General features: G+C 37.2%; 1 protein-coding gene across 9 annotated transcripts in view; it reads left to right on the top strand.

The window, feature by feature from the left end:
- The window catches only part of SULF2 (sulfatase 2), a 311,016-nt gene that overhangs the window by 215,153 nt on the left and 83,412 nt on the right, over positions 1 to 12,451 (top strand). For all 9 annotated transcript variants that reach the window (XM_088154099.1, XM_088154096.1, XM_088154100.1 and 6 more), the window contains one exon: positions 4,948 to 5,193. In XM_088154099.1, the coding sequence (XP_088010225.1) occupies positions 5,001 to 5,193 (193 nt within the window). In that variant the 5' untranslated portion in view covers positions 4,948 to 5,000. The remainder of the gene's footprint in view (positions 1 to 4,947; positions 5,194 to 12,451) is intronic.

Raw genomic sequence — 12,451 nt, 5'->3', positions numbered from 1 at the left:
GATTCCATGACAGAAGTAACTAAAAAGAAAAAAAAAGAGCTCAAGATGTCTTTGCAGATAATAAAATAAATAAATAAAATCAGATAAATGATTCCATGACAGAAGTAACTAATAATGAAAAAAAAAAGAGCTCAAGATGTGTTTGCAGCTGGTTGTTTATGTAACACTCTCACATCTCTATCAAATCTGAGAACTAAGTCTTATACTATCTTAAAAAAGATACTGAAAGCAGAACTGCAGGAAGGAAAAAGAAAGGAATGATACCAAAACAAGGAAACTTACTGAGAATCAGGAAACAAACAAACAGAAACCTAAGTAAGAGGGAGAATCACCATGAAAGAGACTGTTCTGAATTACAGAGATGATGTTAGAACAGCTGAAAGTCTGAATGAAATGAGGTTGATGAAACACGTCAAGATAAAAAATAGGGCTTCTTCAGATATGTTCAAAATAAAAAGAGAAAGAATCACTATACCAAGTACATAATTAAAATTGCAAATATAAACATTTAACAATAGCAAAAGAAGGTAGAACCACTCAACTCCTATTCTGCTTTCATCTTTTTGCAACAAGGGGAAATAAATTTAACTAGGCCATGGTGAAGAGCAGGATTAAATTTAAGATTCATGGTCAGGGAATATCTATCTGAATTAGTTGAATTCTGAATGAATTTCATCCTACTGTTCTATTTGTATATTGTAACCAAATTTTTTAGCCCATTTTATCACACATTTTTTCACTTGTTCTACTTCTGTTTCAAATTTTAATAAAAGTTTATACATTTTAGCAATAGCATGTTCATCATTTGTACACAGTTCTATTTCAAACTCAGTCTTACAATGCTCAAAACCAAACATTATTTTATCTATGTTAAATCTTTCTAATAATTGTACATAGGAAAACCATTGACAAGTGTATCCTTCTGCCGCCAAATCTTTTCTCGATTTTATTTTTCATTCTCCTTGACAAAATTCTAATATATCACAGTAAGTTAGCCATTTGTATTTTCTTATTGTTTCTCTTCTATAAAATGCTTTTTGTGCTGAGAGCCACAAGGTATTTTTGGGTATAACCTGGGTTTATATCTATTCCATATGCTCAGTAGGTCATGTTTAACAAAAATATTTTTAAAATCTACATTAACCATAGCTTTATTGTACAATAAATATCCATGCCACCCAAATCTCAAGTCATGTTCTTCTAGCTCCAAAAGCCTTCTATTTCTCAGCAACATCCATTCTTTCATCCAAACTAAACAGCAAGATGCAGAGTATAATTTCAAATTAGGTAACTCCAATCCTCCTCTTTCTTTTACATCTTGCAACACCTTATATTTAACTCGTGGCTTTTTCCCCTGCCACACAAATTTAGATATAACTTTCTGCCATTGTTTAATTGGTACATCAGTTGTCAAAATGGCTATTGTCAGAAACAAAAATAAAATTCTGGGCAAAACATTCATCTTAATCACAGAAATTCTTCCCAACAATGGTAGTTGTATTTTCTCCCATCTTAACATATCTTTTTTAACTTCATTCCATGTCTTAACATAATTATTTTGAAATAACATACAGTTCATATTTGTCATATTAATACCCAAGTATTTTACCTTCTTCTCAATCTTAAAACCCATTTTATTCATCAAATTTGTTTGGTCTTGTATCTTCATATTTTTTGTTAATATCTTTGTCTTTTGTTTGTTAATCTTGAAACCTGTTAATGCACCAAATTCTTTTAGTTTTCCAATTAATATTTCACTTCCCTTTAAAGGGTCTTCTAAAACCAGCACCAAATCATCTGCAAAAGCTCTTAACTTGTAGGTCCCTTTTTAAGTTTTACTTCCACAGTCATCTCATCCTGTCTTATGTCTCTATTAAAAATTTCAAGGACCAAGATAAACAGAAAAGGAGACATTTGGCAGCCCTGTCTTCTTCCTTTTTGTATCTCACATGGTTTTGTTAGATCTCCATCAGTAATAATTTGTGCTTTCTGTGAAGTATAAATTGACTTTACCTGTTTTATAAAATTGTCCTCAAAATTCATATCTTCCAGAACTTTAAATAGAAAAGTACAATTCAAATTGTCAAAAGCTTTCTCTGCATCTAAAAAAATTAATGTAGCTTGTTTTTCATTATGCAGTTCCAAATATTCTAGAATATCCAGCACAGTTCTGAAATTGTCTTTTAACTATCTTTTAGGTAAAAACCCACACTGATTTTCATGAATAAATTCTTGCAAAATTATTTTCAATGTATCAGCTAGGATCGTTATGAACAACTTATAATCAATATTCAATAATGATATTGGTCTATAATTTCTTGTTAAAGTCAGATCTTGTTCTTCTTTAGGTATTAGTGCTATATTAGCCTCTTTCCAAGATTCTGGCATCTTTGCTCCCTGTACAATGGAACTAATTACTGAAGAACATAGTGGGCTTCTCTTCAGAAGACATGCTCAAGGAGAGGCTGGACAGCTGTCTATCAAAGTTTAATTTGGATTCTTGCACAGCATAGGAGGCTGGCATCTACGGCATCTTCCAGTTTGATGACCTTAGTACATGCAGCTTGGGGATTATTTTTGTTACACCAGTGCTCAGATGACGTGTGTCCCAATTCACTGTTACAGTCTTGATGCTTTTCCATCCATAGATATAGCAAAACTTGATCTTTTTCTCTCAGGCCAGTAGTTTTGTCACAGTTTAAGAACTTTTTAAATTAAGGTTTATCTGAACAAAATGAATTTTGGCATAGATATAGAGATATATTTATTCTGAAATAAACTACTAGGAAAATTCCACACTTCCATGAGATAAGGTATGTGTGGGTATGTGTGTGTGTGCATGCACATGAAGCCAGGAAGTGATGCTTTCAGTCGCAGCACTAAACTGGAACACCCTTCTTTGGATTAGAAGCAACTGTGACAGCCTCCTAGATAGCATTAAAAGCTGAATTATTCCAGAGGCCCTTCAAGGCTTTAATGTTGTTCTCTTATCATTGTGATCTGTGGGATGTGGAATAACTGTCATGGGATTATAATAGGATTATTGTTTTATGATAGTAAAGTGCTGTAATGGATATTTTGGTGGTATTGTTTACTGTGGACATTTTAAACTTTTGCTGTTAACTGTGGACATTTTAAAGCTTTATATTTACTGTAGATGTTTTATTGTTTGTGGTGTTATATATACTGTGGATATTTTAATAGTTGTAAGATGCCATGAGTCAAATGAAATTGACAGCATACAAGTTTAATAAACATATGGTTGTGATTAAGGTCCATAATATGACAGAAAGATGGTGTTTTTTAATAAAATATTAAACGGTACTTAGAGAATTTTGAGCTGTGCACCTCTGAGAATTGTATTTGTTGGGTACACTAAATTCAATGAACAGCCAGATAAGAATATGACAATTCTGCTTAATTCTGGACAAGAAATACTATTGTCTGTTGGTTTATGTCAAGTAAATAAAAATCTGTATAGCAGCTTGTGATTTTTTTTTAAGAATGGGTTCTCTGTTTCCCCTTTTTAAAACAAGTCCAACAACCTGCTTGTTTTTCTCTTTTTAAAACAAACCCACTGACTTGAAATAATGACCCAAATCTTGTTGACATAACACCGAATATCTACCCACACAGCCAGAAAGTTTAGAAAGTTCAGAATTAAGTTTATAATGTACTTCTAAATTAATCCTGCATTTTTCAGACACACGGAGAAAAATTTAGTTGTGGTGTCAGTAAGGACACATTTTCTTGATTGCTGTACGAGAACTACTGCAATGAAATTTGGAGGAAAGCTTACATTTTCCATTACATTATAGGATTAATTTAAGCTTATTGCTACCTTGCCTAAAATGTTAATTCTAAAGATAGTTTCTGGTATGTTGCCTTAGTAGAAAAAGGGTTGAGGAAAAAACCCAGAAAGATGGCCTAACACGTCTTTTACCTATAAACCTCATTCAGCAGATTGTTTCCCCATTTAATGACTAAATAAATGTTGAAAATCTATTCTGGAAGTGTTCTGAGTTTCTGATCTTAATACCAATGTCAATACTGTTACATTTTTTGTTAAGATAAATTATGAAAAGAGAACCAAACCTGAAAAACCAGACTTCATACATTACCATCAGAGAGCCAGTTTGGTGTAGTGGTTAAGGCAGTAGCCTAGAAACCGGGAGACCATGAGTTCTAGTCTTGCCTTAAGCACGAAGCCAGCTGGGTGACCTTGGACCAATCACTCTCTCTCAGCCGTAGGAAGAAGGTGGCAAGGGCAAATCACTTCTGAAAATCTTGCCAAGAATATGGCAGGGACTTCTCCAGGCAGTTGCACTCGAAGGCACACTCTCTCTATATATATACATAATCTCCAGCAGTTGTGCTTGCCATAAATTGTAAGTTGTTTGTTCTGATTACCATCTAAAATGTAAAAGGGAGATGACTATCTTCAAGCTAAAGTGAATCAGTGGAAGTATATTGGGAAATGAAGGTTGCCAGTGGCTTTTTTGTGTATGTTCATTCAGATTTTATAGGCATGCACATTTTCTACTGCTTGCTATGATTGCTGTATAATGTGCTTTCACAAGCTTTGTGAAATATTCAGTTCCAAAAAGATGCCTCAGAGCATACAGTGTTGCAAATGTAGTACCTGTTTGCAACCATTTAAAGCAGCCACATCTTTTCTCAGCTCACATAATTATGGAGGGCAGCTGCACAAAAGATGCAGCTACTTTAAAAGCTGCAGATAAGTGCTGTGTTCATATTCCTTTGCACTCTAAAATGCTGTTCTGGAATTGAATCTAAAGTGCTGCATAGTCTAGTTTTCTCATTTAAAGGAGAATCTATTTTTAAATATTGTTGTATTTAAAATTAATGGTTCATAAAATGTGTCTATGTTTTTATTGCATAAATACAATTTTTTTACATTTTTAAACATTTTTCCTCTCCTCTTAGATCAGCCTTTGAAGAAGAACCAGAAAATACACCCTCAACTTTGCTTGAAGAGCATGCAAAATCAGAGCAATATGGCACAGCGTAACATTGCCATGGGATTATTCATAATGACTCTCTTATCCTTGATGGATGACAGTTCAGCCTTCCTGTTGAATCAGCGTCTGAAGGGGAGATTTCAAAGGGACCGGCGGAATATCCGCCCAAACATCATTCTTGTTCTTACTGATGACCAGGATGTAGAACTCGGTAAGAGCTAAAGGGGTTGCATGCTAGTAATTGATAAATATGGCATTCTTTTCGCTGGGTCCAGAATTTACTTTAGCTAGTTTCTGGTGATACATGAGTTTGTCTAGATCAGAGATGGTCAACCCAGCCTATGGTCTATATCAGTGTTTCTCAACCTTGGCAACTTTAAGATGCATGGACTTCAATCCCCAGAATTCCTCAGCCAGCATGGGAGTTGAAGTGTACACATCTTAAAGTTGCTAAGGTTAAGAAACACTGGTTTGAAACACTGGTTTACAAGAGTCCCACAGTGCTCCATTCAAAGCCAGTGAGAATTGCCAGATTACACCATTAAAACCTGGAAGCAAAACAAACAATTCTGTAATTTAATTTTGAAGCATTCTGAGAGGTTTGCAGGGATGGGAATAGGAGTGTTTTGCCTCTTAGAAGCCTCCCACACTTCCATTTTGATTCCCCACAGAACATGAATAAACAAGCCCCCCAAAACCAAACCAATTCCTTCCAGTGGCATCACACCATTTCTGGATGACCTTCTGCAGGCCTTCAGAAGGGCAAGATGCAGCCTTGACCCCTCAAACATGATTAACCCCAGTCATAATTCTTACATAAACTAAAACAATCTATGCTGTATATAAGTCTACATTTTTAGAAAGCAAACTTTGCCAAAGATTTGTTTAAATCACTTGTTTAAATGCTTGGTATTGGTAAGGTATTCTAATACCTTGGTATTCTACCAAGGTAAGCTGTTGTATGTTGGATTCCAAGTTTCTAGGAAATGAGGCAGACTTTGGGAAAGGACTTAGAGCTATATCAGGTCAGGCAGGCACATGCTCTAGTTTTGCCTTCCAATAGAGGTGAATATGTGTAGCTCAGGGTTGAACTGTGGAGTCCTTGGGGTTCTCTGAGCTTGGTTCTTTTCTTGCAAACGTTCCATTACCCAGCTAGGTAACATCTTCAGTGCTAACCCCATCCCTTTTTAGCACTGAAGATGTTACCTAGCCAGGTAATGAAACGTTTGCAAGAAAAGAACCAAGCTCAGAGAACCCCAAGGACTCCACAATTTTGCCTTCATTGCACTTCATAGGTATACTGAGCAGGGCTGTGTTTGTTGCCATGCAGATGTACAACAGATACCCACACGTAAATATTGAAAGCATAACATGGAAATAGCTTTATAGAAAGAAAATATATAAGTTGTTTAATTAAAGTTGGAAGAAGACTTGATTAGTTTTGTTATTGAAAATGCCATTTTTCTCTTGTGTACTTAATTTTTTACTTAACTGGAAGAATTAATGTCAGGATGCCATCTTGTTTCTGACAAAGATGAATCATTTCACTAATTGAAGATGTAACAGTTGAGGAAGTAGTTTAAAGAATTATGTTGTTCTTATAGTAACAATTTGTAGAAATGATTAAATTAATACGTTGTAAAAAGAAATCCCAACCTTTGCAAAATTGTTTAAATACTGGGAATTAGTTACAATAGTATCAGAGTATTCTGTATTAGATCCACACCATAGGTCTAATTTGGATGTGCTGAATCTGCAGCCCCAGAATTGCATATAGCTTCTGAAAACCTCTATAAAGCCCAGAGACCCTCCCCAAAATAATGCCGTTGTGTTAATCTCTAACCCCAAATGGGCATCCTCAGAAACATAGGGTTTTCAGCATGCTTATGAGGATCCTGAGCTTTAGAATATATTATTTAAATTTATATTTTATTCTGTAAATAGTAAAGGATATGCTGTACAAATTACTCAAAATGTTTGTATTATACAGCATTTTAAAACTGACTGTTCTGGATTAAACTTTGAAAGGTGAATATTTTAGAAATGGTAGCCTCACATAAAAAGCATGTGCTGTTAATCATTGTGAGCTGATATCTGTCTTAAGGAGCATTACAATTTTTTTTTTAGTTTTGTGCAATAGAAATTCAAAATACTTAAATTAATAACTATAAGAAGAGTCATAGTTATTGATAAGTGGCATGTTAATGTTAGCTGATCTTCCTCTTTTAACAAAATAATAAAAATTATTTAAATTTCCTTTTAAATTTAAATCAGAGCAGTGGCTGTGTGATCTGAAATTGGGGGAGCTTTTGGTGTCCTCCTTGTTATGGTCAGTTCATGCCCTGATTTCCATGGGATTCTCCAGTGCAACTATCCACTGCAGGGAGGCTGGACCCATTAGATTGGTCCACCCCTGGCGACTGATGGACCTGGATGGGTTTCAGAGAGAGCTGGGGGTTGTTCCTGCTGGTCTGTTGCACAGTCCATCCAAAGCCCTGGTCACTGCTTGGAATAAGGGAGCGACTGAGGCATTAGATCAAATTGCGCCCACGCCACTTCTCCCCTTTCAGGGATCCTGTCACTCCCCATAGTTCACAGAGGAGTTGAGGGAGACAAAACGAGAGAAGAGACGTCTAGAGCATCATTGGCTCTCAGCAAAGGATGAACTTGACTGAACAGCTATTAAGGGTTAGAAGAGCTATTAAGGCCTACTTTGTGGCAGTAAGGGCAGCGAAGCATCAGTACTTCTCTGTCCTTATTGTGTCCACAGATAGCTGCCCCATAGCCCTGTTTTGGGTAACACAAGCCCTCTTAGGTAAAGGGAGCTCAGGGAGCTCAGGGAACCTTTTGCCCCTGTGGAGGAATTTGATGCGGAGGAATTTGCTCAGCATCTGTCAGACAAAGTTGCTTGGATTCACTCAGTTGGATGCTGGCCTTGTTGCAAGTCCAGAGAAGTTGTCTTGCCCAGTTATCTGGGAATGGTTTGAATCTGTTGGACCTGAGGAGTGGATAGGGTTCTTAAGGCTTAAGACAAGCTCAGCCGCCTGCTCTTTAGACCCACGCCCCTCCTGGCTAGTTAAAGCAGCCCAGGGAGTGTCATGTGAACTAACAGTGGTTAATTCTTCTTTGAGTGAGGGGATTGCTCCTTTACCTCTTAAAGAAACCTTGGTTCCCCCCCCCCTTCCTCAAGAACCCATCACTGGACCCCACAGTACTGGACAATTTTCATCCAGTATGAAAATTTGGGGAAGGTAGATCAGAAGGTGGTTGCGTGACAGCTTCAGAGGACTTTGGATGAAGGGGATTTTCTGGACCTTTTCCAGTCAGGATTCACCTGGGGCTGCCCTTGAAGAGTATCCAGAAGCTTAAGCTGGTGCAGAATGCAGTGGCTTGGGCAGTTATGTGTGCCCCTAGAATAACATGTGTCACATCTCTGCTCTGTGAGCTGCATTGGCTGCCAGTTTGCTCTGGGTCCAATTCAAGGTGCTGGTCTTAACCTTTAAGTCCTTCATGGCATGGGACCGGGTTATCTGAGGGACCACCTCTCCCCAGTTGCGGAAGCCTGTCCCATTAGATCTGGCAGAGAAGGCATACTGCGGGTACCATCTGCGAGAGACTTACATCTGATGGATTCCAGAATGTAGGCCTTCTCTGCTGCCTTATGGAACATTCTCACCCCTGAAGTCAGGTTAGCTCCATCCCTGTTAATGTTCTGGAAGTTCCTTATGACCTGGTTATGTCACTGTGCCTGGCTCTCCTATTGTGGTTGATCTACTCACTCTCTCTGTGCTCTGTGGTTTAAATATTTTAATTTTTAATAATATTTTAATTTTCAATAATTGTTCATATTGTTGTTCATATTTTTATAATTATTGTTTTTATATTATTGTTTTATATGATTGTTGTATGGCGCCCAGAGTCACTTCTTGTGAGATGGGCAGCCATACAAATTTGATAGATAGATAGATAGATAGATAGATAGATAGATAGATAGATAGATAGATAGATAGATAGATAGATATTCTTAAATCTTATATCCTGCTGCACTAAGGAATGAAATCTTTGTTCAATGAAGCATTCTTTGGGTGAGAATCCTGTGTGTGTTTCAGAGCTAGACAGACCTGTTTCAATAATGCATATTCCAAAAAGCTTTGCACATTATCTCACAGTCTCTTGTGACTAAAATTCAGACGGTGGTCCTTAAAAATTTATCACAATCTGTTTTATGCCAGCCTGCTTGTCTGTGATGCAATTGGCAAAGTTCTCTGAGCAGTATAGTTTCTTTCTCCAATAATCTGTTGTACTTCTGCTGATTTCAAGCACAATGACTCATGTGTCCAAACAAATTAAGAACTGCTGGACAAAATGCATTTGATGAAGCCATCTGTGAGATCATGTAGTGCTTCAAAATAAGAATTGTATTTGAATTAGCTTTAGGCTAATGTGTCTAATTTTATTTGTCTGAATGGATGTATACATTTTGATGGATACAAGGCTCCCATTGCAGTTTGGATCTCTTTCAAATAGAAGTAAACTAACATTTTTGAAAATGTTCATTTAGGGTTTTTTGCTGCAGTGATGGTACTGACAATTATATTGATCAGAGAACTATTACGTGGAAAGGCTGGATAAGTGGTCTGTTGTTTTAGTTGGATCCCCAGGCTTTTAAACAATATATTGGATAATGCTGAGAAATTATTGAACTCAGTGGAACTTCTGAGAATACATTCTTCAAGGTTGCAGGCATAAAATTGTAATTCACTGATTTCTATGAAATTAAAATATCAAGAAAATATTATGTCAGTAGATGATAAGTTCATTACAGTTAGTAACTTGCAGTTAAGTACTGAACAAATAAAATCAAGTTAAACAGCAAAAAACAGTATAAAGAATATCTACTTTTCAACAGTAATGGTTCACTTCATTTGATTCCCTAGCTCTTCTGAAATCAGTGATACATGTCATTCAGTTATATCTGAAAAAAAGGTGACTAATCTGGCACATTTTGGTACTGCACTACAAGTTTAAAGAAGTATCTAAGTTCTAGTAAGGAGCAAAAATGGGGTGCGAGGTGGTATCTTGCCTTTTACTCTAAAGACAAACATTATTCATGTTAATAACTGAATACATTTTTAGCACAATATGTTCACCAAGAGAACATTTATGTAGCAATCATATACAGGTAGTCCCCAGTTTAAGAACATGTTCTATTCCCAAGGTCTGTCCTTAAGTCGAATTGTATGTATGCCAGAACAGTATTACTGTATAATACTATATAAGTAGTATTGTGTAATGAACTTGAACCATCATGTATTTAACTCAAATAACTCGTCATTAACCAGTGTAGTCATTAAGTGAATCACTGTGGTTGTTAAGTGAATCACATGGTTGTCACATGGTCGTTAAGTGAATCATGCAATTCCCCATTTATTTTGCTTGTCAGAAGCCAGCTGGGAAGATCGAAAATGGTGGTCATGTGACCCCAGGATGCTGCAACTGTCGTAAATACATGACAGTTGCCAAGTGCCCAAATTTTGATCATGTGACGGTGGGGATGCTGCAATGGTCATGTGAGGACCGGTCGTAAATCATTTTTTCCAGCACTGTCGTAACTTTGAACAGTCGCTAAACAAATGGTTATAAGTTGAGGACTATGTACTGAAAAGAGCCACTTTCTTCAGCTGAAAGCAGTGACTTTGCTGTTGTATTGAAGGTCATAGCAAACATTAAATTAGAAAGACATAAACTAACTCCTCCCACATGTTTAATCAAGGGAGTGCGTGAATTTGTTTAACTGTTTCTCCTAATTTCACTTTTCAGAATCATATTTTGATGAGTGGCATTTTGATAGGCTAGTAGAAATGGGGGGGAGCAGCGTTGATTTGTCCTTTCTTATTCCTTTTCTACCGCTATTCCATTATATCTCAAATGTTATTTTCAAGCAAGAAAAAATGTTCAGGCAAGAGATTGTATGCTGGCCCTTTTATAATAGACAAAAATGTCAAATCTAGGTGAGAGTATATGCCAAGGCAGGTAACTTTGTAGGAATGAAGGCTGTGCTTAGTATTTTGGAAGAGCAAGGTCTAATGTCAGCAAGATGATGATGCATAGTATATTGGACTATATCGCATACATCTCTGGAGCCAAGATTTTCCAGCTTTTAATGTTTTATTTTTACAGAAAGTAATTTTGGGACTGGTTTTTTTTTTTAGGTTTTAACATCCACTTAAAAAAAAAAGAGAGAGGACTGATTTTACATTTGCAGTAACCCAAAATTTAAAAAATGCTGCTGAAATTTGGTTGGAATTGGTATGGTTGGAAACATCTCCAGGGGCTGAAAAGAAGATTTTCAGGGGCTGCCTGATATCCAGAAGGTTCAGGTTTCCCACCTTTGGTCAGGCATTAAACTTATGCAAGCTTCTGTGTTATTCACATGTTGATATTTCATGCCTGTTGAATTTCCATTAGCATAGTTTTGCATTGGTGAGCAGACACAGACTTGTTACAGCCCCATAACCAAGAGTTAGATTTCAATAAGGTACTAAACCTATGTCTGGGCCATATTTCTCTCTTTGACATAGTAAATTACAACGAGGAGGTACTGTTTTTATGTAATTGGATCTGCTGTTTGAAGTGGCACAATCCAGAGATAGGTTTGCCACCTAAATGAGAACTAGACTGAATTTTTGGAGTTGGAAGGTTATTATTCCTGGCCATGTTCACACAACATGGCTGGCCAATTACAGCTTCTTCTTATCCCCTTGCACCAACAGCACATGATCAGGGATGATCCAGTCAGTCAGGAAGTGGCCATTTTTAAAACCATAACGAGGACAGGAGACTCTAAATTACAGTGGTACTTCTAGTTACGAACTTAATCCGTTCCGTGACTCTGGTTGCAACTCGAGTTGGTTGCAAGTCGAGGTAAAGTTTCCCATAAGGTTCAATGTAAATACGGTTAATCCGTTCCGCCCTCCGAATTTGGTCGCACCACAAGGCAAATTTCCCCATAAGGTTCAATGTAAATACGGCTAATCCGCCCTCCGAATTTGGTCGCACCCCAAGGTAAATTTCCCCCATAAGGTTCAATGTAAATACGGCTAAACAGTTCTGAAACATATGCATTTTATTTTTAAACCTCAAAAACATGAAAAAAAGTACAGTACAGCACAGTATGAAGAGAGAGAATGGGGTGGGGAGGCAGTTATTGTTTGGAGGGAGAGTCCCCCTCCAAAGGGACATCGGGGAGATCTCCTTCAGGGGTTTCCTCTCTTCTTTGCCTCTTAGCTGCAGGCTGAGTTCTGGGGAAAAACCTGTCTAAAGTCAGTTGCCAGCCTGCTCTGCATTTTCTTTGGAGCCATGCTGACAAGCACACCAAAAACCTTCCAAACGCCACAAAACACACCACAAGCCTCACCAAACGTCTACTTGCTATCGCGATCTCGCCCACAGGAAGCCACGACTGCGTG

This window comes from Python bivittatus, unplaced genomic scaffold (genome assembly GCF_059951505.1).
Source record: "Python bivittatus isolate LINGU-HERP-01145 unplaced genomic scaffold, Pbiv_v1 ctg000700_np1212, whole genome shotgun sequence".
In the NCBI taxonomy this organism is placed as follows: Eukaryota; Metazoa; Chordata; class Lepidosauria; order Squamata; family Pythonidae; genus Python; species Python bivittatus.
The sequence above is the reverse complement of the archived record's forward strand: the minus strand, read 5'-3'. Positions and strand labels throughout refer to the sequence as shown.